The sequence below is a fragment of the Filicampus tigris genome, chromosome 16 (genome assembly GCF_054856515.1).
Source record: "Filicampus tigris isolate MCC_2025a chromosome 16, RoL_Ftig_1.0, whole genome shotgun sequence".
NCBI lineage: Eukaryota > Metazoa > Chordata > Actinopteri > Syngnathiformes > Syngnathidae > Filicampus > Filicampus tigris.
In genome coordinates, this window is record NC_141232.1 from 3,568,769 (window position 1) to 3,586,355 (window position 17,587).

At 49.5% G+C, this 17,587-nt stretch overlaps 2 protein-coding genes and 1 non-coding gene across 5 annotated transcripts; 1 reads left to right on the plus strand and 2 right to left on the minus strand.

Annotated features, from left to right (window-relative positions):
• Positions 1–313: 313 nt before the first annotated feature.
• Positions 314–12,676, minus strand: LOC147134126 (ras-associating and dilute domain-containing protein-like). Of its 2 annotated transcripts, none has more exons than XM_086056479.1 (17): positions 12,127–12,676; positions 11,450–11,779; positions 10,616–10,851; positions 9,113–9,438; positions 8,243–8,563; positions 7,130–7,450; positions 7,018–7,055; positions 6,786–6,928; positions 6,611–6,726; positions 5,106–5,325; positions 4,783–4,955; positions 3,745–3,889; positions 3,451–3,635; positions 2,291–2,516; positions 1,019–1,134; positions 795–931; positions 314–605 (listed from the first exon to the last, which is right to left on the minus strand). In XM_086056479.1, the coding sequence occupies exons 1-17, from the start codon at positions 12,246–12,248 to the stop codon at positions 500–502; spliced, it is 3,261 nt and encodes a 1,086-aa protein (XP_085912605.1). In that variant the 5' UTR covers positions 12,249–12,676; the 3' UTR covers positions 314–499. The 2 variants fall into 2 exon arrangements, with proteins under 2 accessions (XP_085912605.1, XP_085912604.1); XM_086056478.1 differs by having other exon boundaries at positions 795–934.
• A 662-nt stretch (positions 12,677–13,338) lies between these two features.
• Positions 13,339–13,409, plus strand: trnag-ccc (transfer RNA glycine (anticodon CCC)). Its single transcript has one exon. It is a non-coding gene; the product is annotated as a tRNA-Gly (tRNA).
• A 169-nt stretch (positions 13,410–13,578) lies between these two features.
• Positions 13,579–17,177, minus strand: LOC147134128 (uncharacterized). 2 transcript variants are annotated; one of them, XM_086055882.1, is made up of 7 exons: positions 16,866–17,177; positions 14,591–16,341; positions 14,395–14,488; positions 14,225–14,307; positions 13,971–14,095; positions 13,817–13,891; positions 13,579–13,708 (listed from the first exon to the last, which is right to left on the minus strand). In XM_086055882.1, the coding sequence occupies exons 2-5, from the start codon at positions 16,337–16,339 to the stop codon at positions 14,057–14,059; spliced, it is 1,965 nt and encodes a 654-aa protein (XP_085912008.1). In that variant the 5' UTR covers positions 16,340–16,341; positions 16,866–17,177; the 3' UTR covers positions 13,579–13,708; positions 13,817–13,891; positions 13,971–14,056. The 2 variants fall into 2 exon arrangements, with proteins under 2 accessions (XP_085912008.1, XP_085912006.1); XM_086055880.1 differs by having other exon boundaries at positions 13,790–13,891.
• Positions 17,178–17,587: the final 410 nt, after the last annotated feature.

Below are 17,587 nucleotides of genomic sequence, written 5' to 3' on the forward strand. Positions count from 1 at the left end.
TAACGGTGCTAATGTCATCGACACAAGTTAGCACTTTTGAGATTTCCCTGAAATGTAAAGTGCATATTGTATTGTATAATGGATGGATTTGAAAAGTGCTTTGAGATGCATGCTGCACTGCATGCAGCTGCCAGGGGGCGACCAAACACTTTGAATGTTTTCTTTGGATTCGTGCAGGAAGTCATCAGGGTGACTTCCTGTGTGCACACTTGTGGTCACAGTTCTTTCAAAAATAAGACTAAAAAAAAAAAAAAAAAAGTGGTGCAGACACACCCTACTGCTTTCCCAACACACTGCACCCGCACACCACACACACGATGGCATGTATTTATTGTGTATATGTTGAAGAATTGTATAAATATGAGAAAATAGTAATGTTTATAAATATAAATGAGTAAAAACATTGGGAAGATAGAACAACAACAACAAAAGGATTTGGAGTGAGTGGAGAAGCTTCCGGAAAGGAAGCAGGAAACAGGAAACAGTCTTGACTTCCTGCTCAGCATTTGGTCGTCTGTGAGCTCTTGTTGGCGTTTTTGTTGGCATCCATGTTGGCCACTAGCAGTCTCAGCGAGTCTCCCGAAGAGCGAATCACTTCACGCCCACTAGGAAAAAAAAAAAACACTTGAAGTAAGTCCACGCTACACCTACATATTCAAAAGCCCCCCCCCCCCCCCCCCCCCGATTCCCTGCTTTCGACATGCTCAAATTAGTTATATGAAAAAAAAAACCAACAACTGAGTTTGTATTTTAGGTCCACCTTTCCCGCTCTACACGCACACACTTGCACTCACACGCTGTAGTCCAATCCGACCAGGCTGACGCCGTTGACGGCGAGGATTCGATCGCCCGTCTTGAGGTGACGGCACAGCGCGGCAGGCGAGTCGGGAACCAGCGACTTGACGTAAATTCCGCTCATCCTCAGCGCTGTCTTCTACGCCAAAAAAAAGAAAATAAAAATAGCGCGAGGAGTTTTTGGGTAAAAGTGAGGCGACGGTTGTCCCGAAGGAAGCCGCACCGTGCCGTCAACCAGCGCCAAGCCGAGACCGTGGGGACCGCGGTGGATCTCCACCGTGAACACGTCGTCACCATCGCCGTCGTCTTCTTCTTCTTTTTCGGCAACTTGCCCAGCTTCTGCATGTAAACAAGAGAAAAATTCACCCCCAAATGTCATTCGGCTAACAGTATAGCGCTTTCCTAGCATGCTAAATACACACACACACACACACACACACAGAGCGAACAAAAGCGCATGCGCCCGATTAAGATTCCAGGCAGCAAGTGGACTGTAAATTGTCCTGACGGGTGGCCGCCGCTGCCCCGGCCGCCGCCGTCGTTCTTTTCTGTCCTGACCTCAGCGCCTCGCTGTAATTCTTGGCAGCGATTAAAGGATTAGCAAACTTTCCAAATAACGTTTAGGCGGCACGCAAAGCATGATGGGAGCACGCCTGCACGTTCGGCAACAAACGCAAGTTTCCATTTCCGAATCGAATCATGAATCAATGACGTTATTATAGTACAAGTATACAGCAGAATGTGAGTTGAGGGAATGTGAAAAGCAAGACAACAACAACAAAAATGAACATTTTAACATCGACTTTGATGAGGTGAATTCTTTAATGAATGGGGAATAATAACGCGCAAATGCTAATTACAGAGTAAGAAATGAGCCAATGAGAGTTAAGACATCTGCTTCAGATCAAGTCAATCCTCAAGCTTAAAGCATCACGGCGGGGGGGCTCAGGAGGGGGGTGCATGTGTGTGTGCGTGTGTGTGTGTGTGTGGGTGGTGGGCAGCTCACATTAGCAAGATGAACTAATGTGATTTAGAATTGAACTTTTTTTCTCTCTTTGCGCCGCTTCGCAAGGGAAAATAGAACTTTCTATAATATTGTCCATTTTTCCCCCTTGAAATATGACAAAAATAGAACTTTGTTCCTGTAACTTGAATATTGCACTATGCCTTTTGTTTTCCTTGGAAAAAAAATACAACTTTTATTTCATATTACACGTTTTCCTTTTTTCATGATTTTTTTTCCCTGCTTTTTTCTCCCCAAATGTTTACCTTTTTAAATGTTCTTAATTATTAGATATTTTTAATATTTGTGTATTTTTTTTTTTTTTTTTTTTTACTTGAATAATATTATTATCATGAAATGTAACTTCTCCAAGGTGCAACAAACCAGCAGCGGCGAGCACAACATGTGCTACCAGCGATGGTGAGAGCGTGAGCTCTAAGTGCAAGTATGCGCGATGCCCGTGAGTGGAAGACGGTCGCGAGCGCCCGTTACCGAGTTGCAGCTGGGCGTCCGTCTGCTTTGCTTGCGGGGTGTCGGGAGGCGTGAGGAGGCGGCACGGGCCCGGAGGAGCGGCGGGCTCGGGGCTTGCGTCAGGCCGGCCGGCGGCGCCCGGCCCCGCGCCGTTTGGCTTCCGGGTCGCCACCTCCTCGCCGACGCTGGCGGGATCTGGCGGCTGGCGGGGGGCGCAAGACGCTGACGTGTGCTCCTCAGGCACCATCTGGGGGCGTCCACAATAACCAGTCGGAAAGACCGCTGAGCATTTATTTCATAGCCGCTTAAGGGATGTACTAGGACAACCTCTGTCCTCACCTGTAAGACCATTTGTCAGTCATTACGACCACTGTGTCTCGTCATATTTTTTTTCCCCACTATAAGAGCCATTTTTGGCCTATTAGTATACAATTTAACCTCACTAGTAAACTACAATGCTGCACTAGTACCACAAACAGGTTCAACAAGTCGGCCAATGTCACGCACTAGTCAAGGCTTTTCATCAAGCCACTTCGGGGCGTTTACTCCAAATTCTTGATATCCAATTCAACGCACTAGTACAATGACTGTGTCTCACTAGTAAGATTTTTTTTCCACTACTGTATGACATTTCTTCACTAGTAGGAAAGCTTCGGCATACTAGAAGAACAACTACATATGAATTAGAGAGGCAAAACTGTGCCCTACTATTATTAGCTAAGCACTAGATATTAAAAATGAGAATTTTACAATGTCACATAGTAGCGCTAGTAGCGCGCAGTTGTCAACTAGTGCACACTTTTGCTTCACTCGTAGTAGTAACATGTACTTGTCCTATTAGTGCACCAAAGCTGTTGTACGAGTGAGGACAAACAGAGTACACTCTAAAAACAGTTGGTTTGAAAATAACAAAATTTGGGGTAAAAAATGGACCGAACCAAAACTTGGGTCAATTTGACCCAACTCTCTTGGTTTTTGCAGAAAACAACGCCCCAAAAAATGGGCTGTTTTGTACAAAACAATGCAAGACAGTGGGTCAAATTGACCCAATTTGTGTATCGGTCCATTTTTGACCCCAAATTGTGTTATTTGTTTTTAGAGTGTGGGAGCGTGAGGTGGATATAAAGCAACATTTCCATCCAGAAAATGCAGGCAACTTGCTGACTGTGTTGACTTGTTACCTCCTCCTCCGCCTCCGCCTCCTCTTGTGGGCGTGGCCCTTCCCTGGGGGAGGTCTGGCCGACAGCCTTTTGAAGGTGGGCGAGCTGCTCCAGGAGGGCGGGGTCCTGGTGGGCTTCTTCCAAAAAGAAACTCCTGCTGGGCAGGATGAGCGGCGGGTGCCGGTCAAAGCTCTCCAAAATGTCCGCTGCACATGAGCACACGCACACACACGTTAACTATTTCTAACAACACGATTGGCAGTGCGATAAGACGAGGCACACAACGTCTGTCTCTTTGCGTGCGCGTGGACCGACCCGTGCCGCAGGCGTGGTCGGCGTGATCCGGTCCAGGGGTCCAGCCTGCGGGTCGGTTCTTGCCCGCGTTGTACTGGGTCAGCATGTGCCGCAGCTGGGCCGCGTTTAAGGCGGAAAACTCGGACCTCAGGGAAGTCCACGACGCCTGCGAGAAAAAAAAGCAAACATGTTCTCGGCTACGAGCTCGGGAAAGCACATTGAAGGTTTTTCAAGAGGCGCGAAGTAAGCGTCCCAGAAAGATTTTGGAAGCAAGTCAAGCAAACTCCTTCCAATGTGCGAGTTTCCAAAGCGGCGCCAGCGTGTTGTCGACAGACAAACTGAATGAAATCTGTTATTTTGAGCTGGAGGGCCACGAGATGGTGAGCTCATCATCGTGGTCCGCTGAAGGAAACCTCAGAAGACTACTTTTAGAAACCTCAGCAACACACACACCCGCAGTGCAGTTGGAACACGCGGCCATTGATTATGCGCGAGTGCGGCAGCGCCATGTCCCAGAATAACTGCGCCGCCGTGCACCACATCCACCTCGTTTGCTCCGAACATCCGCATGCCGCACTCGCAGTAGCAGGGGTGGGAGGGGCCGAGGGAGGGGGGCTCATCAAAATACTCCTGCTAACACCGCTAACTCATCCAACTTTGAGTTGCTAAGCATGAGTGTTTGATTTGTACTTTGACATGTGTTTGTTTACATTTTCTTTTTTTTTTTTTTTTTTTTTTTACCTGAATGTGTTGTGTATGGTTTTTCAGACAGTAAGTAGAATGCGTGCTGGATGACAAAACACAAACATGGACTTGTTATTCCATTAAAAAGCTCCTCTTTGTTCGCAGCCCTGTTGTTAGTGGAAGCAGTGGACAAGAGCTAGCCACAATAGCTGAATATCAATTACACTTAATTTGGTGGCGTCATCTTTTCATTAAAAGGCTCAATAAAGCATTCGGATTATCAGGGCGTCCTCTTGGGTCCGTCCCGGGACCCCAAATGTTTGCTCGTGGGTGAGCCTGTTGGACGGATTCCAACGGGAAGGAAGGAGCTCTGACCTGCAGGAGCGCTTCTTTGGGCGTGGCCAGCAGGTTGACGGCGGCCGAGAGTTTCTGGAAAAAGTCGGCGGCCACGTCGGCCAAGCCGATGCTCTGCAGCCAGTCCATCAGCAGGTCCAGGTTGGCGCGCATCTGGACCCCTCGAGACCACTGGTAGAAGCCCGCCGCCGAGCCTCCAAGACAAACACCGGCTCAGTCGGCCACAAGGACGTCCCCCGGTCGCTCTTTCACAACATTTAGGCAACCTAGACCGAGTCGAGGTGCCACTCCGTACTGAATAACAATGCGAGCACGGTTAGCTTAGCTTAGCTTAGCCTAGCTACCTCTCTCCATGAGCGCGTTGAAGAGCGAGGCGTTGATGAAGAAGAAGAGGTACGCGCACAGCTGCAGGCAGACGTCGGCGTGCACCTGGAAGGAGGTGAAGAGCTGCAGCGCTTCCTTCAGGACCTCCAGGACGCCGCTCAGCCCGTCGGGCACGCGCAGATGCCCGCTCTCCGAGAAGGGGTTTCCGTCCAGCACGGCCGGCAGCGCAGAGTACATACTCTGCGGGGGACGAGAAAGAGGAGACGTTTTGAATTCGGGCCGAAAAAAATTCCCCGTCAAGCGAAAAGAAAAAAGTTTTGAATCGATGAAAAACATTGAGGGGCTTTTCCACATCGTCACCATGAGGCACTCTAAAGCTCCATAGAAAAGCAGCGCTGACTCACCATCAAGGCGAGCGCGTAATGTGGAAAAGAAGGTGCTTAGTCATCACTGACTTGGCTTTTCACTCCTTTCAAAGTGTGACTTTTCGCATTTTTCCGGCAAGTTTGCGATCACGTACTCCAGAAGTCCACATTGTCAATGTTGTCAGCATTCCAACGCATTTCACAGGAAATTAAACACTCCTTCCTCACACACACACACCCAGGCGCTCACTTCCTCTCTGGAAACACTAAAATGTGTGAGTGTATGTGTGAGACAGAGCGAGAGATGTTCTAACAATGTGTGTACGGACAAAAGTATTAGGTCAGACCCGACCGAATCAGTCAGCTGAAATGTTCATAGCAGAAATCAATATGAGGTCCAAGCGCTGGGCCAAAATGACATTTACCTCTTCGCACACACAAAAAAAAAAAAACGCTCAAAAATATCTCACACAATAAAAAACTCACACACAGTGAATAAACATATCCACTTCTTTCCCCTAAGCGTGAGAGTTTTTGGTGAATAAGGACGTGCGTGAACGTTTTTTTTGTTTAGGTGGGTGTGAGAGGATTTTTGGTGTGAGTGAGAGGTCAATGTGAGAAGTGAATTGTGTGAGAGTGTTTTGGGTTTCATTTGGTGTTTGTGAGAGGACTTTTCATGTGCACGGTATTTTTGGGGGATGAGTGCGGAGATATTGTTTTTGGTGCATGCGAGAGAATATTACTGTGCGTTGGTTTTTTGGGGTCCGTGTGAATTTTGTGTGTGTGTGTGTGTGTGTGAGAGGATTATTAGAGCATGTGAAAGTGTTTTGAATGAGTGCTGCGCTATCTGCCAGGCCTTTCCTCGCTGAGGGATGCAGATAAGGCCAGCTGATCTTTCCATTGTGTGTGCCGCTTGTTTACACAGTACAACTTTCCCAAACACATTGTGTGTGTGTGCGTGTGAGAGAGAACTGTATGCGAGAAAGGTGTGAGTGTGTATGTGAATGTGAGTGACAGAATGACGGTGTGTGAGGGAGACAATGGGTGTGTGCGTGTGTGAACACGTGTGTAAGAATGTGCGTGAGTTAAAATACTCTGACACCACGGTAGGTATAGTGTATAGTAAAAATGTCAAAAGTGTGCGTGTGTTTGCGAGTGACCTTTGTGAGATAGTAGACAGACTGCTGGAAGGTGAACATGATGACCTCCTCCAGCACCGTCATGGCCTCCTCGCAGGCGGCGCGAGTGGACGCCACCTCCTCCTCATCCATCAGATCTGTCGGCGTGACGCCGGCGTGAGTGACGGACGGACGTTGGCGGGCGTTTGCGGCTCACCTGGCCGGGGGCGGTCCCTCCCGGCGGCCATCAGCTGAGGGACGCGGTGCTGGATGAAGTGCAGAAGCTCGATGGTGTTGGCCATCCACGCGGCCAGAGGACGAAGACCCGAGATCACTTCCCGCGTCTGCGCCGGGGGGTCGCTAATCCGGACAGAAGACGAGAAAACAAACCATTGACGTCCATGTGTCTTTTTGAAGGACGCAGCAAAGTGCGGCATGAGTCCACTCACCTGTCTGACTGCATCCACGCAAGCTCCTTGGTCTTGTCCTGTCACGCGATAAAAACAGGTGACAGTGAATTGTCGAGGATGAGTCAAGTTGTTGTGCGTAGAAGTCGCGTACCCAGACTGCTTCCTGCACGCGCGCCGCAATGTTTAACAGGAGGCGTCGGAAGCGGCGGGGGTCCCGCGCGGCGGCCGAGCGTCGGATGCACAGACTGAGCAGGAAGGCGGCCGTCAGCTTGGGTCCGGCGTCCCCGGCCTGCGACATGTTCACGATCTGCCGCAGGACCTCGTCCTCCCGCTCCGCGTCGTAGCACAGCGCCGCGCCGCCATCTCCGGCTTGGTCGCCGCTGGCGACGGCAGGAGGCCGGCCGCACCATCGGCAGGTGGGCGGCAGTTCGGCGGCCAAGTTGGGACAGAGGCGGATCATCCAAGGGGGCGTCTGCCGAGAGGTTATTCGAGTTAATGCGGAAGGACCAGAAAAAAAAAAAAGGGTTTTTAAGAAAACGTTTTTGGGCAGTTTTTTCAACAATTTTTGGGGGTAAAAAAAAGGAAAAAATCTAAAATTCAATGCATTTACAATGGACGTCAATTGTATGAAGATTTTTGCTTTTCATGGGTCTGGTCTTTATCCTATAAGTTCTCACCTTAAAGCGGTAGTCAACCCAAACATATTTTTTTCAAGAATATGTTCCCAGCAGGCCTACTAGTTAAAAAAGGGCAATTAATTTTTGCGTTTGTGGAACATAAGTTAAGCAGCAAAATGCACTCGTTTTTAGTCATCTCTGGGGGCGGCCATTTTGTCTTCTGTCGACTGAAAATGACATCACAACTGCTCACGACGACCAATCACGGCTGACCTGTTTTCTGAATCTGAGCCGTGATTGGTCATTGTGAGCAGCTGTGATGTCATTTTCAGTCCACAGAAGACAAAATGGCCGCCCCCAGAGATGGCTAAAAACGAGTGGATTAACACTCATTCCACAAAGGCAATATTTATCAGAATGCCCTCTTTCAACTAGTGGGCTTGCATAGAACATATTCTTGAAAAAAAAAAATGTTTGCGTTGACTACCTTTATGAAATGAGAAATTTATCAGGTTTTAAAGTGAAGTTTATGTCATAACAGCAACTGAACTTTTTTTTTTTTTCTGGTGTGGCAATAATCCGCCTTCATAAAAACCAAAAAGTCCAAACCAACCCAAAACGCTTGAAAACTCCCAAACTTTGAGAACCTTGCTGTGCAGGGGTCCGGCCGCCGCGCCGGTGGGGTCCTTGAACATGAACAGGTAATGCTCCCCCAAGCCCACCAGGTCGCCAGGGTGAAGCTCCGCCTCCTCCTTCAGGGGCGCCCCGTTTTTGGTGACGGCGGCGCCGTGGAGCGGCTTGAGTACGGTGGCGGCGTCCAGACGGCGCACGCGGCAGTGTCGGGGGAGGACGTCGGGGGCGAAGAGCAGGATGTCCACCTTCAGACGCTCCTCGTCCTCGCCGGCGCGATGCTCGCCGCAGCGGCCCAGCACCGCGCTGCTCCCGCTCAGCAGGTAGATGACGAAATCCTGCAAACCAACAACAAAAAAAAACATCTCAGCGCGTTGGAGGACGGGTCGTCACGAAGCATCTCGCTGTTGTTCGTGAGACGGCCGCACGTCGGCGACGTCACCGTCACCGTGGGCTGCTCAGGTCACATGACTCGCGACTTAAATGGACAATTTTAGGACTTGCTTGAAAGGGAAAGGTTAAGACTTGCGGCTTACTCCTGTCTGCCTCAGGCGACAAACAGGAAGTGCTTCAGCTTTCTGGAGGCGAGGCGTCATGTGATGGGATGGCCCCTCCCCCAACTCTCACGCCCTCTCAGAATAACCCACCTGCTTGTAATCAGGTTTATCTCTTTCTGTGTGTGTGTGTGTGTGTGTGTGTGTGTGTCCTCCCCAGGCTACGTAGCATGTGGCAACAGAAGGACTTCTTGTCCTGTCTGTAACACACTTGACCCATGAGCTCACTAAGAGAACTTTAGTGTCGTGCACATGCGCGCACACACACACACGCAGAGCGTTTGTATCGTACAATCAAAGCTAATCAATAAATCCAAAACACTACCACGTCACCTGTCTGTGGTTGTATCCATGCAGGAGCAAGAAGTAAGGGAAGTCAAAGGGCGGGTGTATGGAGTACTGCGTGGCGTTGTCGTCGCTGCTTTCCGTCTCTTCCTTCTCCATGCCCAGCAGCCTCAGTTCGTCCTTGTCCTCGTCCTCGTCCTTGTCCGGGGAGCGGCCCCGCCCGCGGGCCTCCTTGCCCATGGCGCTCAGGTCCATCTCGCTCAGGCTCCTCCAGAAGTCCGGGCCGTCCACGCCCTCCGCGGCGCTGCTGTCCACCAACAGCGAGGTGGCCCTGGAGCGGTTGCGCTGAAGCTTGCGGGCTTGAGCGTTGATGCCTGGACACAACAGAGAGCAGCATCAAAATCAAGATGGAGAAGATTTATTCCGGGGGGTGGCCAACGCACTATATGGCCCACTCACTTCTTTCACTTTATGCTTCTTAGTTTATGCACAGTAATCCTGGGTACACCAGATAAATCACCACGTACCTACATACACCTTTTTAACCTACGAATGAGAGGCGTCGGGACGTCTTCTATCACAACCACAAGAGTGCAGTTACGATCGCCTCAAAGCCCGGACAATGAAATGAGCTGAGAATATCGCCAGACATGCCAAAAGCCACACATGGCAGTTCATCGAATAGATTCGTGGGACTCCGAGCTTGAACTTCCTGTGCGAGCAGGAAGCGCGGTGATAACGGGGCGGTGATAACGGGGCGGTTATCACGTGGCGCTCAGCGGCTTTGGATGCCTCAGCGTCGTAAACAAAGATAAGGACAGCTTTGGTCTCCCGTGACCGCCTTCCATGAGCGGCGCAGATAAGGAGGAGGACAAAGAAGCGAGCCAGAAAGGGCTGACTGTGCGTCTCCCCTAAATCCTTCCACTGGACCACGGACGCCGCTGATGGAAAAATGAAGTCCATACACATACACACTTCATCTTGTGGGTTGGCCCATTGCTACCGTACGTCAGCACATAGGCCATATTGGATGTGGCGCATCGGCCAGTGAACTGATTTTTGGGGAGAATTGCAAACTCACTCTTTCTTAAAGCATTAAACTTATTTTTTTCAAAAATATGTTCCCAGCAGCCCCCCTAGCTGAAACACGGCATTCTTATTAATTTTGCGTTTGTGGAGTATAAGTTAAGCAGCAAAACGCACTCGTTTTTAGCTATCTCTGGGGGCGGCCATTTTGTCTTCTGTCGCCTGAAAATGACATCACAACTGCTCACGACGACCAATCACGGCTGACCTGTTTTCTGAATCTGAGCCGTGATTGGTGGTTGTGAGCAGTTGTGATGTCATTTTCAGTCAACAGAAATGACAAAATGGCCGCCCCCAGAGATGGCTAAAAACGGGTATTTAACACTTATTCCACAAACTCAGTATTTATCAGAATGCCCTGTTTCAACTAGTGGGCTTGCATAGAACATATTCTTGAAAAAAAAAAAACGTTTGCGTTGACTTCCGCTTTAAACAGGATCTGGACTAAAGGCTCAAACGGTATACCTGCCGTGACGGTGTCCCGCTCCCTAAGGCTCTGCTCCTCCACGCGCAGCCTCAGCTGGATCTCGAAGCGCCGCGAGAATCCTTCTTTGGGTTTCCACAGCGACTGCAGCACCAGCGGCTTTTCGTGGTCGCCCACCACGCGGAAACATTCCCGCCGCCACTGGCCGCCCGCGCCCGTCTGGCCGATCACGTCGCACAGCACGTAGGCGCTGGCGTCCGCTTTTTCCAGGTTGTACCTGAACGGGGACAACTTTGGTCAACGATTCAAGAATGTGCTCACAAAAATATCATTTGTCGCAGAAATCGATTGGTTCCTTTTCGCTTACAGGAAAGGCAAATTATATTAGTCAAGTTTCGCTACTGTGTTTTTCCTCCTTTATGGGGTATATTTTTTCTGAATAAGCAAATTACTTTCATAACCCCAAAATCTGTTGATTATTTATTTTGATTAATTGATAAATCGGATAAAAAAAATATGTTCATTTGCATCCCTTTATTGAAAAAACAAATGACATTAGTCAGGTATATTTTGGGGAGGGATAAAGGCTGCAACCAGCGATTACTTTCATAACTCAAAAATCTGTTGATTATTTTTTTGAATAATTGATACATTAATTTGCATCCTTTTATTGAAAAACAGGACACGATTTCAAATTTTTGGGCAGGTGAAAGAGAGACTCTACTTTTTCTTTGTTCAAGGTTAGCTGCTCACTTAGTCACAGAAGAAAAGATTTTGTATGCCAAAAAAATACCGGCTGCCATTCAGTGTTAAAGGATAAAATAAGCCGAGCAACATCTGATTGGAGACGTTCTCCGCTCACTTGTGATTCTGACCTTTCCAGAGCCTCTTTGAGGAGCTCCTTGGCGCTGGACTGCGTGGTGGCCAGGACGCTCTTGTAGTTGGCACCCTGGCAAATGTCGCTGCCGAAGATCTTGAGGATGCCAGGCACCGATAGCTGGCAGGACAGCTCGGCCGGGTCGTCCTGCGCCGAGGCCGAGGCCGAGCCCGAGCCGCCGCTACGGCGGAGGTTGGGGCTGTGATTGAACACGCCGGACAGACGCTTGTTGTTGTTGTTGTTATTGTGGCGCCGGATTTTGGACTTGGCCGGCTGCCGGACGCCTGAGCTCTCGGCCGAGCGGACGGTGCCGGCCGAACTGTTGGACCTGGAGCACACAGGATAACACGTTTCACATGTACACAACAAACATACTCATCAATCATATGCTGTGAATCCCCACTGAATCTGCCAGCAACTGACGCCTCCCCAAAAGGTTTATAATTTAGCGGATGGTGGCAAAGCACTATTTTTGCCTAAAAGAAGTTCCTCAACTCACATTCATAAATACTTGTATCCTATTTGCTGTATAGAAAATTGGGATACTGTACAAGCGCAGCAAGCTGGACAAAGCACAAAATAGAGCTATCTAATCAATCAGTCAGATATCAATCTGACTGTGATACAATACCAAACTTCTGAAATTCGTAGAATGAGTGGGATACAAAGCCTTACTGCGTTGATCCATTGCTGGCTTTCCGGCCGAGTTGGGCGAGTCTCTTCTTGGGGGAGCGGATCAGCAAGCCCACCACGGCCGCCTGTTTATTGACGTGGCTGCTTCTCTCCTCGCTAATCATCTTCTTTCTCAAACATCAGTACACCAACATCATCTCCATCATCATCCTCACCACCACCACCATCATCATCATCATCATCACGTCCACATTTGAGGAGAAGGTCCAAAAGCAGGCTTGTAACTTGCCCACTTGGCGTCCATGAGAACGGACTTGTAGCTTGTTTAGTTAGTCCGTTAGCTCGTTAGTTTAGTGAACATAATCTCAGCACGTCTACCCGCCACAGAGGAGGTCCAAAGCCCAAAGATGTTTGTGGAAGAGGAGCAAGTGGAGGAGAAGGGCGTCCGTCCGTCCGTTTGTCGGGCATGCGTGAAGTTTGTGAACCTGCCGCCGACCGCAGCCCAGCGGAGTCTCCTTCCACTCTGTGACGTCAACGCCGTACTACGAGCACGGGCCCGCAAGCAAGGAGGCGGGAAGAAAGTGACGCGCGCGCACACACTGGTCGGGTCAGCCCTGCTTCTTGCTTCAGTCAATTTACGACCTTTACTTTTCAAAAATCTATTTCTACATGATTGAATTTCCATTGCAGAAAATTCGGTAAACACTTGTTATGCCGAATGTGCCACTGAATGTGGCTATTTGAGATGATTGTTGTCGCGGACTTATATGGTTGTTGTCGTTGTGTGTAAAAAGTACTGTACTTGTAAAATGGTCAACAAGTTTAGAGACGAAGACAAGCGCGGACCTGACACTATTTGTCTCACAGTGACATCTAGTGGTAAATTTCTGTAACTGCCAAACATACCAGAAAAAGTGTCATACTTGTACGTTCTGAAAAATTGGCTCGACTTTTGGACTTACGTATGTGTTGTATGTATGTAAATCCCTTTGTTTGGACATTTTTACGTATGACCAAATTAAAGAGTTGTACCTACAGAACCTTGAGTAACATCATTATGTTCGATACATTTAACTGTGTTGTAGGCTATATATATAAGGCTGTATGTATATATATAGGATATACAAAACAAAAAATAAATGCATTGATTGACTGAATGTTCATCTCTGTGGTAGAGAAAATGTAGTCAAATGCATAAACCGTGTATGTGTGTAAACATCTATATGTAGTTAAATTTCGCTTAGTATACGCAACGCGCCGCTGGTGTAGTGGTATCATGCAAGATTCCCATTCTTGCGACCCGGGTTCGATTCCCGGGCGGCGCACGGTTTTTTTTATTGTGTTGTTCGATTTAATGTTTGCGGGACCATCTTAGATGTAAATTTAAACGGTCTAACGTGATAATGAGAGAACACATACGCAAACTGAGATCCCTTCAGTGTCGTGTCATTTATTGATGTGTGGGATCATAATAAAATGATGCAGCAAGAAGTGTTCATTCAAAACAAACAAGCAGGTGATCTTTATTCAAAAGTGATGTACAGCATTTGATACTCCCACAAGCGTAAAAATCAGATGTGACATCATCATGTAAGTGTACTTGTGATGCTCGTCAATGTGTCCCCTGAAACACACAGACAAAATATAAACAGCAAAAAAATCGTGGCAAACGTCACAAAAACATACACTGGAGGTGAAACGGTACCGTAAAGTTTGATTGGCGTTGACGTACACTCATGTGTCGGCTGGTTTTGATGATGTCACAGGAGAATGGGCGTGGTCAGAGAAGGCCGCGCCTCCTGAGGCACTTTAACAAAGAGAAGAAAAAAAAGCTGAGAGCTTTAAACTCGTTTTGTGTTAGTTACTTAAGTACTCTGATTACATACATGCGATTTCTCTGGAGTGCCGCCGTTGAGTCATGTGACTCCATGTGTCAGTCGCGTGTCAGTGATGTGAGCGGCCGCCTCGTCTGTCACCTGACGTGGCGCCGCGCCGCTCGCCAACTTTTCCTCTGACATGTCACACGTAACACTCGTGTCAGCACAAACACACACACCAATGATCTCATGCAAACACAAACAAGCAAATAAACACACACATTTAAATGAACACAAACACACACACAAACAAATCCACACACCTGTGTGTGTCCTTCACGTTGTTGTTGACTCGAGTGGTGTTGTGAACAACGCAGTGACAAGTTGTCCTCGTTTAGCACACAACCTGAAACCACACACACACGCGTTCATATGTAAAACAAACATTCACTGATATGTTAAAAATACACACACACACGCGCACATGTAGTACCTGAGGGTTGAGCGCACGCATAGTGAAAAGATTGGGTGCATCCTTTGTGCGAACATCCCATAATAGCACCTGACTGATGACACCAACAGCACATCTGACACAGGAAGTACAAATACTCATGAGGAGAGCGCGACGTCGTCACAAGAACACAAACAGAACCGAGAGGAATGGTCTTAGAAATTTGCACTGGACCAACCGTGTCGCGCGCCAGCTGCTCCGCCTCCTCCAGGCCGTACAAGTTCCCTCGCACCAGGAAGACTTTGCTGCTCCACACGCCGCAGTCCGAGTGGACCCAGCGCTCGGCGAGGTGGCTCGCGGCGGCGGCGGCGGCGGCGTCAGGACAGTCCGGCGGCTTGGCGAGCGAGCCCGCCGCGGGGAGGTACGGCCCGTGAAGGTCGCCCAGCCCCCCGGCGTTGGCCTGCCGACCGCACAGGCAGCACGACGGTGGCGCCGCGCCGCCGCCGTTAAGTCGACCCAGACGGAAACAGGAAGTCTTGGGCGTGACGCCAGGAGAAAAGCGGGCGGCGTTTTGTTGTTTTTGCTCCGAGACGTCCTGCTGGTTGACCACCGTCACGTCGTTCCCCTGCGAGCTGGCGCGCCAGCGAACTCGCACAAACGGGCAAAAATTGTCCGCCGTCTTCTTCTTCTTGGCTGGCTCTTGCGCGGCGGTGCACCTTAATTTGATTTGAGGCTCCGGCGGCGAGAAAAGGGACGACGGCGGACACCACGCTCTACGTTTGCGCCGTTGTCTCTTCACAGATTTTTTAGCTACCGGCGACAACGTTTTAGTTGAACTTCTCCCAGCGTCGGCAGATTTGTCGGCGGCGCGGCGCGAGTTGTTAGCGGTATGACGTGGGCGAGCATCATCGGAAGCTATTGTGGGGTGGCGTTGAGGAGCATCATCCGATTCGCTGGTGCGACGTTGATGAGCCTCGCCAGATTTGTTGACAGCGCGGCGCTGCTGAGATTTGTCCATTTTTTGAGCGTCATGACATCGGGGAACATTCTCAGTTTCTCGAGCGTCCTCGGATTTGTCGGCGGCGAAGCGTCGACGCGCATCACGAGATTGGTTGGCGGCGCGGCGAGAGTCGTCGGATTCGCTTGCGGTGCGCCACTGACGAGCGTCGTCGTCGCTCTCCAGCGCGTATCCCACGGCGGCGTCCGAGTCGCAGCTTTCATAGTAAACGCCCACCGCGTCTTTCTTTACGCTTCTCGCAAGACGGCGGCGCGCGGGGCGGGGCGGCGGTGGCGCTCGCACGAGGTGCGCCCTGATTCGGACGCTGCGTTTGCATTTAACGGCGGCAGATTTGTGCTGAATTTCATTTGGAGGAAAGGTCGGTCTCTTCCGGGTGGTTTGGGTGACGGGGACTTCGACCACGTCACTGTCGTCACTCAAATTGTCAGCACAGGAGTGTGCGGCGCCGGCGCTAAGGTCCGCCAGGAGGACGACGGGTCTCGCGTGATGCGGTGGGATGTCCGCCGAGCTTTCCGACTCCTCCTCCACTTCCTCTTCTTCTGATGACGAGGTGTCGCTGCTCTGCGAGCTGACCGTTCGCTGGCAGCATCCCGGCGAGGACGGCGTGGGAGACAGCGGCTCCACGATGCGCCGCACGCCATCCGCCATGAAGGAGGCGCAGAGCAGCGGCTCCTTAGCGGCCGCCAGCAGCACGATGACGTCCGAGCCGCTGTCGCTGTCGTCCTCGCAGCTGGCGTCTGCCTGGTAGAACGCGGGACACCACAGGTCGGCGTCGCGGTACACGGCCGGCGGGAGCGCGCCGCTCACGTAGCTCGGCTCCACGCCGCCGTCCCCGTCGTAGTTTCCGGTTCCGGCCGGGCGTCTGTGGTACCACTCGGGCTTGGCGCGTTGGTTTTGGGTACGCGGCGGTGCGGTGAAGGTCTTGGATAGGTCGACCGCCATGACGGGCTCAGACGGAACCGCCTCCATCGCTGAAACACAAGTTTGGTTGCATTTTGATATGGTGGTCATTCATATAGTCTCTCTCTCTTATGTGACGATCTGATATTATTTATCAAAATAGCAAGTTGGCATCTGTTCTGAGGCTCCGGGTTTGAATCCTGACTCTTGCCTTCCTGTGTGGAGTTCCCTTTAGCGACCAGTCCAGGGTGGATGTCACCTTTCACTGAAAACCATTTTGGACAGACTCAAGCTCATCAATCCAAATGAGGATAAAAGGCTTTGGATAATGGCTGGACCATATCGTCTGACGTCATATAATTGAAACATTTATGAGCAGCTTCAAGCCCATTGTATCTTTTGTTATCTACTTTTTTTTTTACGTTTTCTTTTCATCCAAAATGTTATTTGATACTGTGTGAATGTTATCTTCAGTACGTCCAAGCTTAAGAATTTTAATGTACAAAACCAGTAACGTTACAGCTATACGAAGCTCTCATTCAAAATAATGATTAAGTAATACTGAATGAGTGAATTATGAAGCGGACTTTGTTACCTGCGGCGGTGCAGATGTTCCGGGCGGGTCCCGGGCGAGGCTCTCCCGCTCACGAAGCTCTTCCGCCGGCTTCAGCAGGCCCAGCAGCCAGCCCACACCGTGCTAGCTGCTTAGCATGCTAACTAGTCGGACCGCTAGTGTGAGCACGACACGTCGTCAACGTTTTTGCCGAAGCCAACTTTCAAGATACTAAGTACACGGGTAATATTAATAAAATGTTAATCATACGGCGTGGTAATGTTTCTTGCTATATGAAGATGTTGTTGACGTGACGACAGCTGTCATCTTTACCAGGTCAAGCGTCATTCAAACACATGCAACAAACCCGGAAGACAGAGTGCTGTTTTCAAAGTAAGAGTCAGGAAACAAACAAAAGAGGTTGACGATTGCGTTAAAACCACAAATTTACATCTTAGCATAGAAGGTAGTTTTACTGCCACTTTTGTGTTCCATCCATTTTCTGTATAGTGTATTCTGTGTGTATCCCAGCTCATATGTAATCATTTATTTTTTGTGGCTCGAATTTAATTACAATGACGCCTGGGCCTTAGTTCATGTGGATGTACACAAACAGCTTGATTAAATAGTATTATATAGTTAATCTTGAAAAAGACTCCACAATAGCACATTAAATGGAAAACTCTATACAGATATTTGCAAAATACATTTAAATACAAATCAAATATGCACCAGTATTGTAAGAAATTGAGATTTCCTTAAAC